General features: G+C 38.8%; 1 pseudogene and 1 gene segment (V, D, J or C); both read left to right on the top strand.

Moving 5' to 3' along the window:
* Nucleotides 1-5757: 5757 nt before the first annotated feature.
* On the top strand, nucleotides 5758-7772 carry LOC133255336 (T cell receptor alpha variable 22-like). The segment is given in 2 exon segments: nucleotides 5758-5971; nucleotides 6170-7772. Coding segments are annotated over 2 exon segments (462 nt in total).
* A 3488-nt stretch (nucleotides 7773-11260) lies between these two features.
* LOC133255176 (olfactory receptor 6E1-like) lies at nucleotides 11261-12348 on the top strand (annotated as a pseudogene).
* Nucleotides 12349-24997: the final 12649 nt, after the last annotated feature.

Below are 24997 nucleotides of genomic sequence, written 5' to 3'. Positions count from 1 at the left end.
ATTGTTTCTCATGATGTACTCTGCATATATAAGTTAAATAAGCAGGGTGACAATATACCCTGGAGTAGGGAATAGCAACCTGCTGCAATATTCTTGCTGGAAAATCCTATGAACAGAAGAGACTGGCAGGCCATAGTCCATAGGTTGCAAACAGTCGGTCACGAATGAGCACACATGCACTCATACATATCTCAGAAAAACATTGAACTTTATCTCATGGATAGATTATTCTGCAATTTCAGATTCTGTCTCCCAACCCCACCCCCAAGATTTTGCTCATTGCTGCAGCTGACTGAATATTTAAGTTAGGGAAGGTATTATGTTGGGTGATTTGAATGTTTGTTCCTACTTAATTCTTATTGGAACACTTCAAGGTTGGATCAATTCACCTTTAGGGAGGCAATGTTACAAAGTGCTTGAGACCGAAGACTTGGTTTGTATTTCTAGATCTACCACTCATTAGTTGAGTATCTTGGGAAAATGACTTAATAGTTTTTTGCTTTAGTTTTCTCATATCTACAATGTTAGATATTGATAGAATATCAATATTGATAGGATATTGATAGAATCTACCATGCAGAGTTCTCATGAGAAGTGAATGAGATAATAAGTGCTAGTGCTCAGTCCAGTGTTCAGCAGAAAGATACTGACTACTTACAAGAAAGGAAATTGAACTGGAAGGGGGTCCAATATTTTTCCTGGTGTTCATAGTAAGTATCAGAGTGGAGCCTCCCGTCCATATCCTACTTAGAGCAGATGTCCTTCCTCACCCCAAGAGTAACTCTGTCTCAATACAGTATTGTATTGTGTTTATAGTACTTATTACTCTTTAAAATAATTTTTTCTCAAAAAAAATTCATTTAATTTTTCTCTCTTCCTACTGAACTGTAGGCATTTAATCTCTCTTTACTACAACATCCTCCAGACCTGAACCATGCTTGGCACACAAGAGACCAAACACACACACACACACACACAAATAATATGAAACTCAGCAGGATTCTATAGGGTCTTTCTGAAACAGGCTCCCAATACCCACCCTCTATTGCTTCTTGTGCATAGAAAACCATTAGCCTCTTGAGCTTTCCCTGAATTTCAAAGAATAAACTTAATCAGAAAAAAATGCAGAAGGAGAGGAAAACAGTCAAGCAAGACAAAATAATAATAGTTCCGCCATTAAGGAAAGCTAAGAAGGACTTTTTGTTTCTTTCCATTTAAAAGTTTTAAATTTTTTAATCGAAATTTTATATAAAAAAATTCTAACCTAAGTGCTTTTCCTCCCATGGGTTGCAATCCTAATCTCTCTCAAGTTGAATAACAGCAGTCCACAATGAGGAAACTGATTTCTGAAAGTTCTCAGAAATTTTCAGTTTCTCTTTTGCTGAAAGAGTGGGGTCAGTTCTCTTTGCATGTGACTTTATGGGGGATGTCTGATCAAGCTTCTTCTTTGGCTAAAGTTTTTCCACAGATAAGGGCAGGCTGAGGACACGGGAGGCAAGGACCATAGAGCCCAGCTCCATTTCAGTATATTTAAATGAATCTTCAACTTTCTGGATCTCATAAAACATCCTGCTTTTACACTTGTAATTCACCTTCCCTCCCATAATAATAAAACAGGTATTTCTTTTACTTTGAAATAGTACCTCTTTGCCTAAACACTTCACTGACACCATTCTTTCTGGTTTCTATGGCCACTGATCATCCAAATTCTATGGTCTGATCTTTTAGGACTCATTTAAAAAATTCAAGCTTTCTCATCTTAGAAAAAAATATTTCATATTCCTCCAAACCCCATACATGCCTCTCCTGCAACCAATCTATCTTTTACTCCCTGGCTATTGTTTAAAAGCCCTAATCGCGTAACTGCTTACACTCTGTTACCTCTTTTTCCTCCGTACACTTCTGGTTTTTTCCCACATATTTTCTAAAATCTGTTTTCTTAAAAATCACCAATGATCTCTTTATTGTTAAATCTAAAAGGCGTTTTTAACCTCCTTCATCTAGACAAGTATTTCTCAAATTTTAATGTGCACAGGAATATTATTAAAATGCAGGTTCTGACTTAGGAATTTTGGGTTAGGCCTGAGATTCTGAAGTCAGAGTAGCTCCCTGGTGATGCGAATGCTACCAACCTACAGACCACATTCGAGCAGCCACTCTCTGCAGTGCTTGCCACTCTTTCTGGGGACCTTTGTGTTCCTAGCACACAGTACCCCAACCTTAAACTTTAACTTCTGGAAGATCCTTTGCAAGATCTCCTATTCTTCTTTACCCATCCCACATCAAGAGCATTCCTGCTGCTTAGGCCCTCTTTTCCTCTCAATCTGTATACTATTCTTTGAAAATTTCATCTGCTCATATTGCTTCAATTATCATGCAAACAGTCTTAGTGGAGTGCACATAAGACTGGTCTCTGGAGATAGATCTAGATTCTAATCACTACCCTGTCACTTAAAAATACTGCAATCCTGTGTAATTTAAATTCTTTGAAGCTAGGTTTACCATCTGTAAAAGGGAGGGTAAAAATGAGTAACCCAAGACATTGTTGTATTAAATGAGATATTTCTTATAAAGCTCAGACAGTAAAGAATCTGCCTACAATGCGGGAGACCTGGGTTCAATCCCTGGGTCAGGAACATACCTTGGAGAAGGGAATGGTAACCCACTCCAGTATTCTTGCTTGGAGAATCCCATGGATAGAGAAGCCTGGCAGGCTACAGGTCATGGGGTCACAAAGAGTCAAACACCACTGAGCAACTAACATTTTTAGTATTTCATTTTAAAATAAAGCTTAAACTTCAGTGCCCCTTACTTAAACATGTCATTTCCAAGATGCATAGGGCCCTAGCCATATTTTATAAATGTTTCAAAAAATAAATATCTTAACAAGTTAAGATCCTTGCCAGTTAAACCCCAACGTCCACTCTACTATAATTCTAGTCTGTCAGGTGGTGATGGAGTGAGCCACAGGCTTATTTAGCATCTGCAAGAGTGAATTTGAATTAAGAATGCATATAATTTTGACCTAGTGGAATTTATTTATGCAGCTCACAGTCACTTCAGGATATAAATGCTTGTCATCAAGATCTCACAGGCTAAGCATCAGAGACAGATTTCAAACAAAAATCTGTTTGACGCTAGTGCTAATTACCTTCATTACGCTGTACTGCTGTTCCTTTGGTAATGATTCATTAACAAGTCTTTGTTTCCAAAAGGCGTGATAGTCTATTGCCAGAACTTTTAGTGTTTTAAGAGCAGGTAACACCTCCCTGACTGGTTCCAATATGTTTTTATAGTTTCCTTGCACGCTGTTGCATTCCACTCTGTGGAATATCTGTGCATTCCACTCTCTCCATTGGAAGATGAGTTTGCTTATGTTCTTCCTTTGGTATGAAAATGGCCTCGTCTGATCATATTTATTATTGTTCATATTAACTTCTTACTGACTGGTCACAATGTTTTACATTTATGAGAATAAAGTGAAACTCATAGCATGCCAGTCCAATGAGGGCATTAACAACTACGGTAGATAGATGATACCAAGGTTCTCCAGGTAGTGCAGTGGTGAAGGATCTGTCTGCTGATGCAAGAGATATGGGTTTGATCCCAGGATTGGGAACATCCCTTGGAGGAGGTAATGGCAACCCACTCCAGTATTCTTGCCTGGAAAATTCCATGGACAGAGAAGCTTGGTGGGCTACAGTCCATAGGGTTGCAAAGAGTCTGAGGGACTGAGCACACACACACACACATAAAAGAAATTTGCAGGTGTAATTAAAGTCTCTAATCAGTATGACCTTGAATGAATCAAAAGGAGATTATCCTAGGTGGGCCTAATCTAATCAAGTGAGCTCTTTAAAAAAGAGCTTAAACTTTTCCTGCGATCAGAGACATCCTCCTTGTCTTGAGGAAACAAGTTGCCATGAGTGCTACAGCCACAAGGAAATGAATTCTACCAGCAACCACTGAGTCTGGAAGAGGACCCCATGCCCCAGACAGTCTTAGTTGCCTCCTTGACGGCAACCTTGTGAGTTCAGCTTAACTGTGTGCTGATTTCTGACTTACAGAACCTGTGATATAAACAGATGTTGTTCCATCACAAAAGTTCTTGATAATTTGTCACTCATAAATAGGAAACTAACATAGAAAACAAACTCATTAATTGGTGTGATCAGTTGATAGTATTTAGGATTTGTTATGACATAAGAAAATGTGGAATGTAATGAAATCTTGTAGCACATAGTACTGTGATAGACAGTTTCCAAATTTTGACCATAATCCTATAAATTTTCATCCATTTTCAAAATGCACTTTGAATTTTTTAAGAAAGTAAATTTCAATCAATAATTATCTTTTCTCTGTATTAAAGTTTTTACAAATTTATTGTCATATGAAGAAAAGCGTAAAAAGTATGAAGACAAAAAGCATAGAAACAAAAAGTATTATAGCAGTGTGTCATGGAAATAAGTACTAAAATATGACTCAATTTTCTAGATTTATGCTGTCTGTGGAATTTGCTTTCTAAAATTTATAATTCACTATGATTTTATTTCTCATTCTAAGCATTATTTTGTATTTAATTTTTATCCATAATTTTGTGCTGCTATAGAAAGTGCAATTTTGTAAGTTTCAGAGCCTACAAAACATAAATTCTGCTGTGTACAGAATTATAATACTTTAAAATTCAACCATACAAAGCCAGCAAGGGGGTGAACAAAAATTGTGAATCTCTCTTTATTTCTCTATCTGACCCCTGGAGGGCACTGTTGTGAAAATTGGGAAAGATCAGAATAAGCTCAAAAAAACTTCCTTCCTTCCAATTTAAAGAGATATCCTGACACCATTTTTTACACAATGACATGTAAAGCATCTCAGACACTAGAGACAGGAAGTTTTAAGACAGCCTCTCTTCCTAGCTCCCTCTACGGTCTCCATCAGAAGAAGAAATCGATATCACCTGTCATTCCTCCTCAACCGCAGAGCAACTTGGATTCAAGTCCCCCAGTCATGAGACTTCTGTCTGTGGGGAATCACCCAGAAAGCAGCTCACTGCCTCTTCACTGCTCCACCATGACCTTGGTGTTCACCTTGATGCTTGAGGCACTCCTGCTGCTGAGTGAGTACTGTTCCATTTTACTCTCTTGTCCACACACAGAACATTGTTCTGGTTTGACTTTGAATAGACTTTTGTTTAGCTGAGCTCACTGGTTCAGTACTAATGTTTCAGGAGCCCAGTCAGTGACCAGCCGGATGGCCACATCACTGTCTATGAAGGAGCCCCTCTGGAGCTGAGGTGCAACTATTCATTTTCTCTTCAATCTAATCTCTACTGGTATGTGCAGTACCCCAACCAAGGACTCCAGCTTCTCCTGAAGTACATGTCTGGAAACAATCTTGTTTCAGGCATCAAAGGTTTTGCATTTGAATTTAGGAAGAGTGAAACTTCCTTTCACCTGAGGAAAAAGCCCACTGAAGTAATTTGACCAAGTACTTGTATGCTCTGAGTGACATGGTGACTAGGACTGTAGGGAGAGCTATCTGCAAACCCCTGAGATGTGGTAGCTTAAAGGACTTACAGTTTCAGCCTGTGTTACTTTCAGGAAGTTGGCATGTTCTGTGAAGGCAAATAGTACAGAGAATATAGAGTATTGCAAACCTTTCATTCCTATGGGCATCTTAGATTTTTTCTTTTCTTTTTCAATTTGCAAATAAAGGATTTGTTTTCTCAAGTTCAGTGTTCTCAGTGGAGTTGACTGTTAGGTGGGGCTTCCTGTCACAGAGTGTCACCTGAGCGGGGTTTGTTGGATGAGCTGATTGGTTGCAGGAGCAGGAACATTTCCAGACAAGAAGTGACACACCACTTATGGGTTTAGCTGTGTATTTTAAGGTGAAAACTTCTCAGCAGCCAGTCAAGGCATCATGAAGAGGCTAGTGGGCACTGTGCTGGGGCTTTTGTTTGCCGGGGTTTGCTGTGAGTTGGGGCTGCCCTGCAGGGGACTCTGAAGAAATGAGCAGCTGCTGTACTGTTGAGGGAGGGAGTAGAAAGAGTTGACAAGTCCTGCACACTTCCTATCCTTCTCAACATCAATGGGAGCTGGAGGGACACGTTCAGGGTTTTTTCAGAGTTACAGTGAGCCTCACCTGTGGCTGTCTGTCTCTTTCTCATCAGGTGTGATAGGGGTGGATGTGGAGCAGAGTCCCGCAGCCCTGACTGCACAGGAGGGAGCCAGCTCTACACTGTGGTGTAATTTCTCCACCTCGTCAGACAGTGTGCGGTGGTATCTTCAGAAGCCCGGGGGCCGCCTCATCCACCTCATTTACATTCCTTCAGGAACAAGGAAGGAAGGAAGATTAAATGCCACGACAGTCCTTAAAGAACGCCGCAGCTCACTGCACGTTTCCTCTTTGCGGACCACAGACTCAGGCACTTACTTCTGTGCTGTGCAGCACTGCGCTCCCCAGGCACCTGCAGCCTGTACACAAACCCTCTGCGGGGCTCAGCCCCTCCTCCAGCCACAGTCACACCGGGAGGCCACCACAGGGCATTTGCAGTGCTTCTTATTGGCCTTACAGATTTGAGACTTTGGTCTTTATCTTCCTTTCAATCTGTATTTTCTTCTGCGCTAGAGTCTCAAACTTGTAGCTAGGAGAGGTCTATTAAAAGATAAGAAAGTGAAAGTGAAAGGCACTCAGTCGGGTCCAACTCTTTGCGACCCCATGGACTATAGCGCCCATGGAGTTCTCCAGGTCAGAATACTGAAGTGGGTAGCCTTTCCCTTTTCCAGGGCATCTTTTTAACCAGCTGAACCACAAGGGAAGCCCAAGATACTGTAGTGGGTAGCCTATCCCTTGGAACTGGGGTCTCCTGCATTACAGGCGGATTCTTTACCAACTGACCTATGAGGGAAGCCCTATCAAAATAAATATTTAGCTACAATATGCTCTACTTCAAAATGAGAAGAAGTGAAAGGAACTAAAGAAGAGAAAAGTGACTCCAAGAAGATGTTATTCAGCTAAGTTGGCTGTCCCAAGAATGTCCATCCAAACCTACCTCACCATGATGGGTCCCAACAGACAATTGCAGATACATCTCATCCTACTACTGCTGCTGCTAAGTCGCTTCAGTCGTGTCCGACTCTGTGCGACCCCAGAGACGGCAGCCCACCGGGCTCCCTCGTCCCTGGGATTCTCCAGGCAAGAACACTGGAGTGAGTTGCTATTTCCTTCTCCAATGCATTAAAGTGAAAATTGAAAGTGCAGTTGCTCAGTTGTGTCCAACTCCTAGTGACACAGCAAACAAAAAGTACATATATGCTCAGTGGTTAATATGAACTTGGTTGTTTAACTAAAACAAATTTATCCTCTTTCAATTCTGGATGCACAAGTCTGAAATCAGTTTCACTGGCTACAGTTAAGGTATTGGCAGGGTTGATTCCTTTCCTTACTGCACATTACATAATTTTATTTATTTTGTAAGTATGGAAAAATACACATAATTTTTGTACCTCTTAATCCGCTTCACCTATTTCACTCCTACACTCACCTCTTTCCCCTCTAGTAACCAGTAGTTTATTCCCTATATCTATGAGTCTGTTTCTGTTCTGTTAGTTTTGCATTTTAGAATCCATATATAAGTGAAAACACACAGTATTTGTCTTTCTCTGTCTGACTTATTTTGCTAAGTATAATACCCTCCAGGTTTTCCATGTTGTCTCATATGATGAGATTTTATCCTTTTTATGATTAAGTAATATTTCATTGTGTGTTTATATATATACACATATTCTCTATCTATTCATATGGATGAATACTGATTGCTTCCATATCTTGGTTATTAGAAATAATGCTTCTGTGAATATTAGGGGGCATATATATTTTCAAATTAGTGTTCTTGTTTTCTTCTGACAGACATCCAGGAATGGAATTGCTAAATGATATAGTATTTATATTTTTAATTTTTGAAGAAATTTTATGCTGTTTTAAATAGTGGCTGCACCAGTTTACTTTCCCAGCAAGGGTGCCAAAGTGTCCCTTTTTTTCACATCCTCAGCAACACTCATTACTTCTTGGCTTTTTGATGATAGTTTTCTGATTGGGGTGAGGTGAAATCTCATTGGGTTTTGATTTTCATTTACCTGATGATTAGAGATGTTGAATGTCTTTTCATGTGTCTGTTGCCCAGCTGTATGTATCTTTGAAAAAATGTCTATTTAGGTCCTCTGCCTTTTAAAAAATCAGATTATTTATGGTTTTTATATTGCATATAAATTTCTTTATATATTTTGGACATTAACCCCTTATTGACTAATTATTTGCAAGTATCTTGTTTGATAGGCTGTCTTTTTGCATTTTAATAGTTTTATTCCAATTTGAATGTCTTCTATTTCTTTTTCCTATATGACTGCTGTGACAAGGACTGCAAGTACTATGTTAAATGGAAATGGTGAGAGTAGGTATCCTTGTCTTGTTCCTCATCTTGGAGAAAAGCTTTCAGTTTTTACCATCAGATATGATATTAATGGTGTGTTTGTTGTAAATGGCCTGTATTATTTTGAGATGTGTTCCCATTATACCAAGTTTATTGACTTTTAAGCATGAATGGATGCTGAATTTTGTCAAATACTTTTTCTTTGTCTGTTGAGATAATTATATAAGTTTTTATCCTTCATGCTATTAATGTATATCATGTTGATTGATTTGCAAATATTGAACCATCCTTGTACACCTAGACTATATCCCACTTGGCCATGATATATGATTCTTTCATAAATTGTTGAATTAAGTTTCCTAACTTAATTCAGTTCTAAAGGAAGTTAGTCTTGAATATTCATTGGAAGGACTAATGCTGAAGCTGAAACTCCAATACTTGGGCCACCTGATGCAAAGAACTGATTCATTGATAAAGACCCTGATGCTGGGAAAGATTGAGGGCAGGAAGAGAAGGGACAACAGAGGATGAGATCATTGGATGGCATCACTGACTTTATGGACATGAGTTTGAGCAAGCTCCAGAAGCTGGTGATGGACAGGGAAGCCTGGCGTGCTTCAGTCCATGGGGTCATAAAGAGTTGGGCATGACTGAGCAGCTGAACTGACTGAATTGAAGTTTGCTAATATTTTGTTGAGGATTTTTTTTTATTGATGTTCATTCAAGAAACCGACTTTTTTTGGTAGTTTTATTGTCTGGTTTTGGCATCAGGGTAATGAAGGCTTCATTGAATGAATTTGGTAATATTTCATCACCTTCAATTTTATGGAAAAATTTGAGAAGGATGGGACTTAACTTTTCTTTAAATGTTTGGAGAATTACCCTGTGAAGCCATGGAGTCCTCTACATCAGGAATCAACAAAATATGGCCCATGAACCAGTCCATTCAGCCATTTACTTTGTAAATAAATTTTGTTGGAACATAAGAAAGCTTATTTATTTATGTATTATCAATAACTTATTTCATGAAACAATGGCAAAGTTCAGTAGTTGCAACAGAATGAATGGCCTACAAAGACAAAAATATTTACTGTTCTACCCTTTATTGAAGAAGTCTGTAATCCCCTCTTCTACATCATTAGTCATCATGGAAATGCAAGTTAATGCCACAGTGAGATCTCTATACACCCGTTAATGGCAACCCACTCCAGTATTCTTGCCTAGAGAATCCCATGGACAGAGAAGCCTAGTAGGCTGCTGTCCATGGGGTTGCACAGAGTCGAACACAACTGAAGCGAATTAGCATGCATGGCATTGGAGAAGGAAATGGCAACCCACTCCAGTATTCTTGCCTGGAGAATCCCAGGGACAGGGGAGCCTGGTGGGCTGCTGTCTATGGAGTCACACAGAGTTGGACATGACTGAAGCAACTTAGCAGCAGCAGCAGCAGCATACACCCATTATTTTGGCTAAAAATAAAAAGACAACTATATCAAGTATTGTTAATGATACAGAATAATTGTGAGATTTAGAATCTATTTAGAGTCATATTCTCTTCAGTGTGCAGCAATCTCCTCGATCTGATGTTGATATTATGGGAGGAGAGACAGCTCCATGCAATGACTCGGCTTGAGGGCCAGTTTCTGCCTTTGAAGGGATCCCAGGACAGGTGAGGCCCTATCATGAGTATTTCGAGAGCCCTGCCTCCTCCTGGTGTGTCCAGCACCCAGACCAAGGCTTCCAGACCCTCATGAGTCATGCCTCCATATGGAACAGAGAAGGTTTCACAGGGGACCTCAACAAGGGCAGAGATTTACTATTTGAAGAAATCCTTGACACAAGAAAAAGACTTGGCCACATATTTCAGTGTTCTGATAGATGCTCTAAAATATATATATTATCAAAAATAGTTAAAGAAGAAATAGAAAAGCTAAATAAGTATATAATCATTAAAGTAATTTGACAATTAGAAACATAAATTTATAGAGAATTCCTAATACATGGGAAGTTTTTAACCTGCAAGCGTGCCCCACTACATAATTAAAAATTGAAAGCATAGTAGGATGCATAGTAAACCATATAACCAGAAAACATCAGAAATTAAGTTTATATAGGGGGCTTCTACAAATAAATAAGAAACACATTCAAAATGAAAAGAGATAATAAAGATAATTTACATAAAGGCAATTTAAAGAAGAGGAAATAGACATGTGAACATATAAAACATCAACTTCTGCAGTAATCAGAAGAAATTAAATTAAAGCAAATTACTATCTCATTTCTGTCAGATAACCAGAAATGTGAAAATATGATAGCATTAAGTTTTGACCCAAATACAGGGAGAAGACTATTAAATTTCTCCAGATGGAGAAAAGCAACCACATAAAGAACATTTATTTAACAACTTCAAAGAAAAATTGCCTGAACTATTTAATAAAGAAGAAAATGTATATATTTAAAAGTCAAGCAATTCCAATTCCTGTTATCTACATTCAAGTAATTCCAACATTTGAACAAGGAGGTATTTACAAGGATAGTCACACCAATCCTGTAAGCAGAATGAACAAATAATGAATTACATATGAAGTTGAAATACATGAACCATTACAAGAAAAGAAACAGTTCTCTATATTATTTTCTTAGATAAATCTTACAAAAATAAAATGCTGTAGGAAACAGCCTTCCAGGGAGATGGTCCTGTTTCCAGTCAGGATGTTGGTCAGCATCTTGGGGAAGATGACTGAGGTGAACCAGATCTCTAGGACAGCAAAGTTGCGGAGGAAGTAGTACATGGGCCTGTGGAGGCGCCTGTCCATGAGGGTGAGGACCACGATGAGGAGGTTCCCCAGTAGAGTGAGCAAGTAGGTCAGGAGGAGCCCCAGGAAGAGGAGCATCTGCAGCTCACAGGCCTCTGAGAGCCCCAGCAGAATGAACTCGGTCACAGTGGTGTGGTTCCCCATGGCTCCTCTGGCCTCTTTTCCTACAGTGTTTCCTCTATTTCTTCCTGGGCACCACAGAGTTCTTCCTACTGGCCGTGATGTCCTTTGACAGGTATGTGGCCATATGTAACCCCTTGTGTTATGTCACCATCATGAGCAAAAGGGTCTGTGTCCAGCTAGTTCTTTCTTTATGGATCACAGGGTTCCTTCTCAACATCATTCCAGGTTTCCTCACAATTCAGCAGCCACTCTGTGGTCCCAATATTACTGATCATTTCTTCTGTGACAACTTTCCACTCCTGGAACTCATTGTGCAGACACAAGTCTGATGGAAATTCTAAGTTTCATCCTGGCCAATGTCAGCCTCCTGGGCACTCTGTCCGTGACGGCTACCTGCTATGGCCACATCCTCCACACCATCCTGCGCCTCCCTGCAGCCAAGAAGAGGCAGAAAGCCTTCTCAACCTGTTCCTCCCACATCACTGCTGTCTCTCTCGTCTATGGCAGCTGCATCTTTATATATGTCCGGTCGGGCAAGGGCAGCCAGGGGGAGGACAGGAACAAGGTGGTGGCCTTGCTCAACACTGTGGTGACCCCAGTGCTCAATCTCTTCATCTACACCCTCAGGAACAAACAGGTGAAGCAGGTGTTTAGGGAGCAGGTGAACAAGCTCTTCTAATAAACCTGTGGATCCAAGAGGTTGCACATAAGATCCCCAGTCAAGCTAAGGGAACATCAGGCCTCTGCAACAGATGGAGGCTTTCTCATCCACAAAAAGCTTGATGACATGTTTCTGGGGCGCCAGTCTCTGTGCAACTCAGCATCAACTCATTAGCTCTGTGTCCCCTCAAGGCAATTGTAGTAATTATCATATTTGTATATTTTGCTTCATTCCATCTATATGCCTGGCTTCCCAGCAGAATACAAATTCTTTGATGAGAGGTACTGGCTCTGTAATTCACCATAAGCCTCAAAAACCAATCTGTTGTGATAGACCATATAAATACTCAGAAAGTAAAAAAAAAAAAAAATAAATAAAAAAAATAAAATACTGAGTATAAAAAGCATCAGAATGATATATGCTGCATGATACTATTTATGAGAAATTTCAGAATATAATCACAATATAATATATTGTTTTGTGATACATAGCTATAACAGTAAAATTGAAAAGACATACATGGAATCTTCCCAATAGTAGTTATTACTTTAAAAATAGGAATAGTACTAGGAGTTACTCTTTAGTTTTGTCTGTAACGTTTGGAGAGAGCTATTGAAAATATAGCAAAATTAAATATCTGTTTACCATCATTGCCAGGGAAAAATGTGTCTGCACATAATTCTGTATACTGTTCCATGTAAGAATTATTTAGTATTTTTTTAAAAAATTAAAAAAATTGGATGGTAGCAACCACAGCTTTTACTAGTCCAATCAATTCATAGAAGGAATGACATAACTCCTGTTACCTATAACTTTGACAGATGTACTTTTTTTTTTTAATTTTTAAAACTTTACAATATTGTATTAGTTTTGCCAAATATCAAAATGAATCCGCCACAGGTATACCCGCGTTCCCCATCCTGAACCCTCCTCCCTCCTCTACCCTCTCTCTGGGTCGTCCCAGTGCACCAGCCCCAAGCATCCAGTACCGTGCATCGAACATGGACTGGTGACTCATTTCATACATGGTATTATACATGTTTCAATGCTATTCTCCCAAATCTCCCCACCCTCTCCCTCTCCCACAGAGTCCATAAAACTGATCTATACATCGGTATCTCTTTTGGTGTCTTGTTACCATCTTTCTAAATTCCATATATATGCGTTAGTATACTGTATTGGTGTTTTTCTTTCTGGCTTACTTTGTATAATAGGTTCCAGTTTCATCCATCTCATTAGAACTGATTCAAATGTATTCATTTTAATGGCTGAGTAATACTCCATTGTGTGTATGTAGCACAGCTTTCTTATCCATTCATCTGCGGATGGGCATCTAGGTTGCTTCCATGTCCTGGCTATTATAAACAGTGCTGTGATGAACATTGGGGTACACGTGTCTCTTTCCCTTCTGGTCTCCTCCGTGTGTATGCCCAGCAGTGGGATTGCTGGATCATAAGGCAGTTCTATTTCCAGTTTTTTAAGGAATCTCCACACTGTTCTCCATAGTGGCTATACTAGTTTGCATTCCCACCAACAGTGTAAGAGAGTTCCCTTTTCTCCACACCCTCTCCAGCATTTATTGCTTGTAGACTTTTGGATCACAGCCGTTCTGACTGGTGTGAAATGGTACCTCATAGTGGTTTTGATTTGCATTTCTCTGATAATGAGTGATGTTGAGCATCTTTTCATGTGTTTGTTAGCCATCTGTATGTCTTCTTTGGAGAAATGTCTATTTAGTTCTTTGGCCCATTTTTTGATTGGGTCATTTATTTTTCTGGAGTTGAGCTGTAGGAGTTGCTTGTATATTTTTGAGATTAGTTGTTTGTCAGTTGCTTCATTTGCTATTATTTTCTCCCATTCTGAAGGCTGCCTTTTCACCTTGCTAATAGTTTCCTTAGTTGTGCAGAAGCTTTTAAGTTTAATTAGGTCCCATTTGTTTATTTTTGCTTTTATTTCCAATATTCTGGGAGGTGGGTCATAGAGGATCCTGCTGTGATGTATGTCGGAGAGTGTTTTGCCTATGTTCTCCTCTAGGAGTTTTATAGTTTCTGGTCTTATGTTGAGATCTTTAATCCATTTTGAGTTTAGTTTTGTGTATGGTGTTAGAAAGTGTTCTAGTTTCATTCTTTTACAAGTGGTTGACCAGTTTTCCCAGCACCACTTGTTAAAGAGATTGTCTTTAATCCATTGTATATTCTTGCCTCCTTTGTCAAAGATAAGGTGTCCATATGTGCGTGGATTTATCTCTGGGCTTTCTATTTTGTTCTATTGATCAATATTTCTGTCTTTGTGCCAGTACCATACTGTCTTGATAACTGTGGCTTTGTAATAGAGCCTGAAGTCAGGTAGGTTGATTCCTCCAGTTCCATGCTTCTTTCTCAAGATAGCTTTGGCTATTCGAGGTTTTTTGTATTTCCATACAAATTGTGAAATTATTTGTTCTAGCTCTGTGAAGAATACCGTTGGTAGCTTGATAGGGATTGCATTGAATCTATAAATTGCTTTGGGTAGTATACTCATTTTCACTATATTGATTCTTCCAATCCATGAACATGGTATATTTCTCCATTATTAGTGTCCTCTTTGATTTCCTGCACCAGTGTTTTATAGTTTTCTATATATAGGTCTTTAGTTTCTTTAGGTAGATATATTCCTAAGTATTTTATTCTTTCCATTGCAATGGTGAATGGAATTGTTTCCTTAATTTCTATTTCAGTTTTCTCATTATTAGTGTATAGGACTGCAAGGGATTTCTGTGTGTTGATTTTATATCCTGCAACTTTACTATAATCATTGATTAGTTCTAGTAATTTTCTGGTGGAGTCTTTAGGGTTTTCTATGTAAAGGATCATGTCATCTGCAAACAGTGAGAGTTTTACTTCTTCTTTTCCAATTTGGATTCCTTTTATTTCTTTTTCTGCTCTGATTGCTGTGGCCAAAACTTCCAAAACTATGTTGAATAGTAATGGTGAAAGTGGGCACCCTTGTCTTGTTCTTGACTTCAGAGGAAATGCTTTCAATTTTTCACCATTGAGGATAATGTTTGCTGTGGGTTTGTCATATATAGCTTTTATTATGTTGAGGTATGTTCCTTCTATTCCTACTTCTGGAGAGTTCTTATCCTAAATGGATGTTGAATTTTGTCAAAGGCTTTCTCTGCGTCTATTGAGATAATCATATGGTTTTTGTTTTTCAGTTTGTTAATGTGGTGTATTACCTTGATTGATTTGCAGATATTGAAGAATCCTTGCATCCCTGGGATAAAGCCCACTTGGTCATGGTTTATGATCTTTTTAATGTGTTGTTGGATTCTGATTGCTAGAATTTTGGTAAGGATTTTTGCATCTATGTTCATCAGTGATATTGGCCTGTAGTTTTCTTTTTTGGTGGCATCTTTGTCAGGTTTTGGTATTAGGGTGATGGTGGCCTCATAGAATGAGTTTGGAAGTTTACCTTCCTCTGTAATTTTCTGTAAGAGTTTGAGCAGGATAGGTGTTAGCTCTTCTCTAAATTTTTGGTAGAATTCAGCTGTGAAGCCGTCTGGACCGGGGCTTTTGTTTGCTGGAAGATTTGTGATTACAGTTTCAATTTCCGTGCTTGTGATGGGTCTGTTAAGATTTTCTATTTCTTCCTGGTCCAGTTTTGGAAAGTTGTACTTTTCTAAGAATTTGTCCATTTCTTCCACGTTGTCCATTTTATTGGCATATAATTGTTGATAGTAGTCTCTTATGATCCTTTGTATTTCTGTGTTGTCTGTTGTGATCTCTCCATTTTCATTTCTAATTTTATTGACTTGATTTTTCTCCCTTTGTTTCTTGATGAGTCTGGCTAATGGTTTGTCAATTTTATTTATCCTTTCAAAGAACCAGCTTTTGGCTTTGTTGATTTTTGCTATGGTCTCTTTTGTTTCTTTTGCATTTATTTCTGCCATAATTTTTAAGATTTCTTTCCTTCGACTAGCCCTGGGGTTCTTCATTTCTTCCTTTTCTAGTTGCTTTAGGTGTAGGGTTAGGTTATTTATTTGACTTTTTTCTTGTTTCTTGAGGTATGCCTGTATTGCTATGAACTTTCCCCTTAGGACTGCTTTTACAGTGTCCCACAGGTTTTGAGTTGTTGCGTTTTCATTTTCATTAGTTTCTATGCAAATTTTGATTTCTTTTTTGATTTCTTCTGTGATTTGTTGGTTATTCAGCAGCGTGTTGTTCATCCTCCATATGTTGGAGTTTTTAATAGTTTTTCTCCTGTAATTGAGATCTAATCTTACTGCATTGTGGTCAGAAAAGATGCTTGGAATGATTTCTATATTTTTGAATTTACCAAGGCTAGATTTATGGCCCAGGATGTGATCTACCCTGGAGAAGGTTCCATGTGCACTTGAGAAAAAGGTGAAATTCATTGTTTGGGGATGAAATGTCCTATAGATATCAATTAGGTCTAACTGGTCTACTGTATCGTTTAACGTTTGTGTTTCCTTGTTAATTTTCTATTTAGTTGATCTATCCATAGGTGTGAGTAAGGTATTAAAGTCTCCCACTATTATTGTGTTATTGTTAATTTCTCCTTTCATACTTGTTAGCATTTGGCTTACATATTGCGGTGCTCCCGTGTTGGGTGCATATATATTTATAATTGTTTTATCTTATTCTTGGATTGATCCTTTGATCATTATGTAGTGACTATCTTTGTCCCTTTTCACAGCCTTTGTTTTATTTATTTATTTATTTTTAAAGGCTTAAAATGTATTTTAATAAGTTCATGTTGCATTATTCATTTCTCAGAAAAACTTCAAAGGTATTAGGGACAAATCAAACATGGTACACCAATAAAAAATGCACAGCGTAACTACCTAAGATAGGCAAAGCTAAGAGCTACCGTCTGACATTCAGCATACAGCAACCCTGTTCTCAAGATTGTACTAGGCCTATCAAGAAAGCTGTGAATGGCAACATCACAGACACAAAAGGGCCATTTCTGGGTTGTCCTTACCCAAGAAAAAGATGGAGGCAAGTTTAACACAAGATTTTTTTAAAGATACACTAAATGAAAATCTCTAAGAGAAAATGTCTTCCTTGGGACATGAAAGGGTAATATATGGGACATAACAGAACCGTATGTATGTTGTCTGTGACCTCTGTGGACATGTGCCTGAATTCCCACCTGGGAGTGATTGGAACAGTGGGGCCAAGGTCATTGGGGGATGTTTGGTTTTTGTGGTATATGTGGCAGGATCTCTGGGGTGAGACAGTGCACTAAGTCGTGTCCGACTCTTGCGACCCCATGGACTGTAGCCTGCCAGGCTCCTCTGTCTATGGGATTCTCCAGGCAAGAATACTGGAGTGGGTTGCCATTTCCTTCTCCAACAGCCTTTGTTTTAATGTCTATTTTATCTGATATAAGTATTGCTACTCCTGCTTTCTTTTGGTCCCTATTTGCATGGAAAATCTTTTTCAGCCCTTCACTTTCAGTCTGTATGTGTCCTCTGTTTTGAGGTGGGTCTCTTGTAGACAACATATGTAGGGGTCTTATTTTTGTATCCATTCAGCCAGTCTTTGTCTTTTGGTTGGGGCATTCAACCCATTTACGTTTAAGGTAATTACTGATAAGTATGATCCCATTGCCATTTACTTTATTGTTTTGGGTTCGAGTTTATACACTGTTTTTGTGTTTCCTATCTAGAGAATATCCTTTAGTATTTGTTGGAGAGCTGGTTTGGTGGTGCTGAATTCTCTCAGCTTTTGCTTGTCTGTAAAGCTTTTGATTTCTCCTTCATATTTGAATGAGATCCCTGCTGGGTACAACAATCTGGGCTGTAGGTTATTTTCTTTCACCACTTTAAGTATGTCTTGCCATTCCCTCCTGGCTTGAAGAGTTTCTATTGAAAGATCAGCTGTTATCCTAATGGGAATTCCCTTGTGTGTTATTTGTTGTTTTTCCCTTGCTGCTTTTAATATTTGTTCTTTGTGTTTGATCTTTGTTTATTTGATTAATATGTGTCTTGGGGTGTTTTGCCTTGGGTTTATCCTGTTTGGGACTCTCTGGGTTTCTTGGACTTGGGTGATTATTTCCTTCCCCATTTTAGGGAAGTTTTCAACTATTATCTCCTCAAGTATTTTCTCATGGTCTTTCTTTTTGTCTTCTTCTTCTGGGACCCCTATGATTCGAATGCTGTAGCATTTAATATTGTCCTGGAGGTCTCTGAGATTGTCCTCATTTCTTTTAATTCGTTTTTCTTTTTTCCTCTCTGATTCATTTATTTCTACCATTCTATCTTCTAATTCACTAATCCTATCTTCTGCCTCTGTTATTCTACTATTTGTTGCCTCCAGAGTGTTTTTAATTTCATTTATTGCATTATTCATTTAATATTGACTCTCTTTTATTTCTTCTAGGTCCTTGTTAAACCTTTCTTGCATCTTCTCAATCTTTGTCTCCAAGCTATTTATCTGTGATTCCATTTTGATTTCAAGATTTTGGATCAATTTCACTATCATTATTCGGAATTCTTTATCAGGTAGATTCCCAATCTCTTCTTCTTTTGTTTGGTTTGGTGGGCATTTATCCTGTTCCTTTATCTGCTGGGTATTCCTCTGTCTCTTCATCTTGTTTAAATTGCTGAGTTTGGGGTGTCCTTTCTGTATTCAGGCAGTTTGTGGATTCTCTTTATTGTGGCATTTCCTCGCTGTGTGTGGGTTTGTACAGGTGGCTTGTCAAGGTTTCTTGGTTAGGGAAGCTTGTGTCGGTGTTCTGGTGGGTGGAGCTGTATTTCTTCTCTCTGGAGTGCAATGAAATGTCCAGTAATGAGTTATGGGATGTCTATGGTTTTGGGGTGACTTTGGGCTGCCTGTATCTTGGAGCTCAGGGCTGTGTTCCTTGCTGCTGGAGAATTTGCTTGGTATGTCTTGCCCTGAAACTTGTTTTGCCCAGAGAGGTTTACAGCGTTATATGGAGAAGAGAAGAGTGAGGAGGGAGTTAGAGATGACCCGAATGAGATGAGGTGGAATCATAGAGGAGAGAGTGGGCTAGCCAGTAATCTCTTCCTTATGTGTACTCCACAACTGGACTGCTCAGAGTTGTTCACGGAGTTATACAGAGAAGAGAAGAAGGAGGAAGGTGACAGAGGTGGCCAGGAGGATAAAAGGGGGAATGAAAAGGAGGGAGACAGATCCAGCCAGTAATCAGTTCCCTAAGTGTTCTCCACCATCTGGAACACACAGAAATTCACAGAGTTGGGTAGAGTAGAGAGGGGTTAGGGAGGAGACACAGGCGACCTAGTGGAGAAAAAGGAGAATCCAAAGGGAGAGAGAGCAGTTAAGCCAGTAATCTCGCTCCCTAGTAAAAAATGGGTACTGAAGTTTGGGTTCTTAAAGGTACAAAATTGGTAACAAATACATAAAAGCAAAAATTTAAAATCTAGAGTACAGTTTGAAATTTCGAAAATACGATGTTAAAAAAAAGAAGGAAAAGAAAGAGAGAAAAAACGAACAAACAAAATCAAACAAGGTCGCAAAAATTATAAAGAAAATATAGGTACAAAATTGATAACTATTACCAAAAAGCAAAAGTTAAAAATCTAGAGTAGAGTTTGGAATTTCAAAAATACAATGTTAAAAAAAGAAGAAGAAAAAGAAAGAGAGAGAAAAAAAAAAAACAAGAACAAACAAGGTCGCATAAATTATAAAAAAAAAAATACAGGTACAAAATTGATAACAAATACCAAAAAGCATAATTAAAAATATATAATAGAGTTTGGAATTTCAGATATACAATGTTATTTAAAAGAAGAAGAGAAAGAAACAGAGAAAAAGAAAAAAGAAAAAAGGGTCACACAAATTATATAAAAACAAAAACAAAAAAACCTATAGGTACAAAATTGATAACAAATACTAAAAAGCTAAAATTAAAAATCTAGAGTAGAGTTTAGAATTTCAAAAATAAAATGTTAAAGAAAAGAAGGAAAAAGAACAAAAAAAAGATCAAAATTTATTAAAAAAATATATATGAAGTTTGCTTAAAAAAAATAGGGTCTTTTTTTTTTTTTTTTTTGCAAAGTAATCGGTTATAAAAGTGGAAATTAAAGGAATAATAGAGTACCAAATTTTTTTTTTTTTATAGGCTCACTGTTCAGTCGTGCTGAGGGGAGGTAGGGAGGGATGCTGCAAACAAATAACACTGGCGTGTGCTCGAAGTGCCTCAGCCACACTGGGTCTGCCCCCCGTTCACGGCGCATGTAGCCTTCCTAACCACGATGCTCAGGCTCTAGGTTGCTCCGCCACGAACCATCCGCGGCCAGCCCTGGGCTGCCTGTACTTCCGAGTCCAAGCCGTTCAGGTTCAGGCACTCGGGTAGTCCTCAGAGGCGCAGACTCTCGGTTGGGCCTGCGTTTTGTGCCCTTCCCAGATCCGAGCAGCTCAGGTGATGAGGTGTTTTGCGCGCGAGATTGCTGTGACTTATCGCCTCCCCGCCGCTTGGTTATCTAGTTGTGCACCGGCACACCTTCTCCGGCAGATGTTGACCATCCACACCCCCAAGAAGTTTTAGTTAGCAAGGAAGCCTGCTTACAGTTTTATAGATAATGTCTCTCTGGGGCTGCGCTTGTCCCCTTCCGGCTCTGGCTGCCTATCACCGGAGGGGGATGGTCTGCCGCCGGCTATCTCTGTTCAGTCCTTTGTTCCGTGCGCGGGCCTGGCAGTGTCATAGGTTAGGGCTGGCTTTTTGCGTGGTAGTTATCCCACAGTCTGGTTTGCTAGCCCAAATTATTTCATCAGATAGTGCTCGGGGTATTCAGGCCAGATCCTTGCGATGCAGCCCGCACCGCGCCTCCCTGCCCAGCCCCCGTTTGCTAATGGCATATGCAGGCATCTGCGCTGCTTCTCCGCTGGGGGAGTTTACCATAGGGCTTGCAATGTGTGGGTTTTAATTTATTTTTCCTCCCCGTTATGTTGCCCTCTGTGCTTCCAAGGCTCGGCACAGATTCGGCAGTGAGAAGGTTTCCTGGTGTTTGGAAACTTCTCTCTTTTTAAGACTCCCTTCCCGGGACGGAACTCCGTCCCTCCCTCTTTTGTCCCTTTTTTTTGTCTTTTATATTTTTTCCTACCTCCTTTTGAAGAATTGGGTTGCTTTTCTGGGTGCCTGATGTCCTCTGCTGGCATTCAGAAGTTGTTTTGTGGAATTTACTTGGCGTTTAAATGTTCTTTTGATGAATTTGTAGGGGAGAAAGTGTTCTCCCCGTCCTACTCCTCCGCCATCTTAGCTCCTCTCTGACAGATGTACTTTTAATAGGCCATAAAATGCCAATAATATGCCAGAGAAAAAATTTTTAACTTGTTTAAGCACTAGAAATTATTCATCCGAAAGTAAACAGCACAGAGACTTCCTACCACAGTTAAAATATACACTTTTTGAGTACACAAAAAGAGAAAGTGAAAAGAAAATCAGATCATCTGGCTTAGCAGTGGGAGACATGCCCCCAAGTTGTTAGTCTTCAGCAAAGTTGCAGGATACAAAATTAATCTGCATTCCAATAATGAACTATCTGGAAGAGATATTAAGAAAACAATTCTTTTTCCATCACGTCAGAAAGAAAATACCTAAGAATAACTTTAAGCAAAGAAGTATAGATTTGTATATTGAAATCTGTAAGACATTGATTATAGAAATTGAAGACAAAAATTAATGCAAAGATATTTTATACTTACAGGCCAAAAAACCCCAATTGTTAAAATATCCATACTACCCAAAGCATTCTACAGATTCAATGAAACCTCTATCAAAATTCAATGCCATTTTTCACAGAGATAGAATAAACAAACCCTAAGGTTTGTATGAGAGACAATAGACTACTAATAGCCAAAGTGGGAGAGGGAGAGGGTGGGAAGATTTGGGAGAATGGCATTGAAACATGTATAATACCATGTAAGAAACGAGTTGCCAGTCCAGGTTCGATGCACGATACTGGATGCTTGGGACTGGTGCACTGGGACGACCCAGAGGAATGTTATGGGGAGGGAGGAGGGTTCAGGATGGGGAACACATGTATACCTGTGGTGAATTCATTTTGATATTTGGCAAAACTAATATAATATTGTAAAGTTTAAAAATAAAATTAAAACAACAACAACAACAAAAAAAACTGAAGGCATCACATGACCTTATTTCAAACTATATTACAAAATTATAGTAATAAAAACAGTGTGTGGGGTTTTTTTTTTTTTTGGCATTAAACAAAGACTCATAGATCAATGGAGCAGAATAGAGAACCCAGAAATAAATCCTTGTATACACGGTCAATTCATGGCAAAGAAGCCAAGAATATACCCTCAAGAAAGAAACATCTCTTCAATAAATGGTATTATGAGAAATGGAAAGCTACATGCAAAAGAATGAAATTGAACTCATCAAAATGGATTATAGAATTGAATATAAGAACCACAACAGTAAAGCTCAGAAGAAACATAGCGGGTAAGTTCCTTGACATCAGTATTGGCCACAGTTTTGTTTTGTTTTGTTTTGTATTTGACATTAAAGCAAGGACAACAAGAGAGAGAGAGAGAGAAAAAAAAAAAAAACCCAAGTGTGACTACATCAAACTAATAAGTTTATGTATGGCAAAAGAAGCCATCAACAAAATGAAAAGGCAACCTACAGAATGAGAGCAAATATTGCCCAAACATATATATGATAAAGGGCTAATACCAAAAATATATAAATACCTTGTATAATCATTAAAACAAAAGTCTGTTTTAAAAATAAGCTGATGATTTGAATAAACATTTTCCCAAAGAAGACATACTAATGACAAGAAGGTAAATCAGAAGATGTTCAACATCTCTAATAATCAGGGAAATGAAAATCAAAACCAAAAAGAGCTATCCCTTTACATATGCCAAAATGGCTACTATCAAAAAGACAGGGAATAAAAAAATTTTGAAAAGAATGTAGAAGAAAGGGAACCCTGCCCACTGTTGTTGGAAATATAAATTGGTGCAGCCTCTATGGCAAACAGTATGGAGGTTCCTCAAAAAATTAAAATTAGCTCTACTATGATATTCAGCATTTCCACCTCTGAGTATTCATCTGAAGAAAATGAAGTTAGTATCTCAAAAAGATATCTGTACCACTCATTTATTGCAGTTGATCTACAACAGCTGAGACATGGAAACAACCCAAGTGTCCTTTGACAGATGAATGGATAAAGAAAACATAAAAAAAGAAATTTTTTTCATAGATTTACAACAACATGAATGAATCTTGAAGGCACAATACTAAGTGAAATAAATCAGGCAGACAAAGTCAAATACTGTATGAAATCATTTGTATGTGGACTCTAAGACACAGGTGCAGGCACACACACACACAGACATATAGACACACAGACACACACACACCCAGACCTCATAGATACAGAGAATAGATTGGGGGTGTAGGGTGTGGAATAGGTGACTATGTTCAAAAGACAGAAACATCTAGTTATAAGAGAAGTAAGTCCTGGGAATGCAATATACATCATGATGACTATAAAAAAAGTTTTTTAATGGTGTCAGTGTGTAAACCCTCTTGGCTCTCAAAATTTTTTTTAATTAAAAAAAAATTGGCTGCTCTGGGTCTTTGCTGCTGCACATGGGCTTTCTGTAGTTGCACTAAGTGGGGGCTGCTCTTGGTTGCAGTGCACAGACTTACTGTCCTGCCTTCTCTTGTTGTGAAGCACAGGCTCTAGGAGCACAGGCTTCAGTAGTTGCAGCATGCAGGCTCCAGGGCACGTGGGCTTCAGTAGTTGTGACACACAGGCTCAGTAGTTGCGGCTCTTGGGCTCTAGAGCAAATCTCCATAGTTGTGGTGCCCGGGCTCAGTGGCTCCAGGGCATGTGGAACCTTCCCAGACCAGGGATTGAACCCATGTCCCCTGCGTTGGCAGGTAAACTCTCATCCACTGTACCACCAGGGAAATCCTCTCGAAGTTTGTTTTGCTTTTTCTCTAGTAGTTTGAACAGTTGAATAACAAGTTTGGAATAGGATGTACAACTACTGGACTGGAGTATCTTTCATTGGACTGAAATATGCAAAACTCAAAATAGGATGTAGTACCCAGATTGGAATGCAAGGTGAGCTTCAGAAGACAGTCACCAGAGATGTAAGAGGGAGAACTAGGGAAGATCTGGGAACCTCAGTAGTAATTCTGTGCCCTCATATGCTGTGTGAGTTTGGGGATTCCTATGAAGGAACCACAGAGAATCCAAGGACAATCTATTATAAAATGACTCAGTTAGGTCTTCCCTGGAGGCTCAGTGGCAAAGAATCTGCCTGCCAAAGCAGGAGACGTTAGTTCAGCCTCTGATACAGGAAGATCCCACATGTCATGGAGCAGCTAATCCTGTGCACCACAACTATTGAGTCTATGCTCTAGAGCCTGTGCTCCACAGTAAGGGAAGCCACCGCAATGAGAAGTGCAACGACAGAGTACCCCCTCTCTCTGCAGCTAGAGAACAGCCTGTGTAGCAATGATGACCCAAAACACTCTAAATTAATAAACACATAAAATTATAAAAAGAATGTTATTCTTATTGGGGTTTCTTTATGAGGTGTTGAAACAAAAATAAAATGTTTGAAATTTGATTAACTTGATGTAAATGACTTCATTAGTTGAAATTTCAGAATAAAATGAAATAGAATTTTCATTCATTCAATGTCAAAAAGGGGAAATATTTTTATTTTAGAAATATATATTAATTTTATTAATTAATATTTGTTCCAACAAATATTGTTGTTGTTCCAACAAAACAAGAGAAGACTCTATATATGGATATCACCAGATGGTCAACACTGAAAACAGATTAATTATATTCTTTGCAGTCAAAGATGGAGAAGCTCTATACAGTCAGCAAAAACAAGACCAGGAGCTGACTGTGGCTCAGACCATGAACTCCTTATTGTCAAATTCAGACTTAAACTGAAGAAAGTAGGGAAAACCACTAGA

Source organism: Bos javanicus, chromosome 10 (assembly GCF_032452875.1).
Source record: "Bos javanicus breed banteng chromosome 10, ARS-OSU_banteng_1.0, whole genome shotgun sequence".
Taxonomy (NCBI): domain Eukaryota; kingdom Metazoa; phylum Chordata; class Mammalia; order Artiodactyla; family Bovidae; genus Bos; species Bos javanicus.
This window is presented reverse-complemented; position numbering and strand designations above follow the sequence as displayed.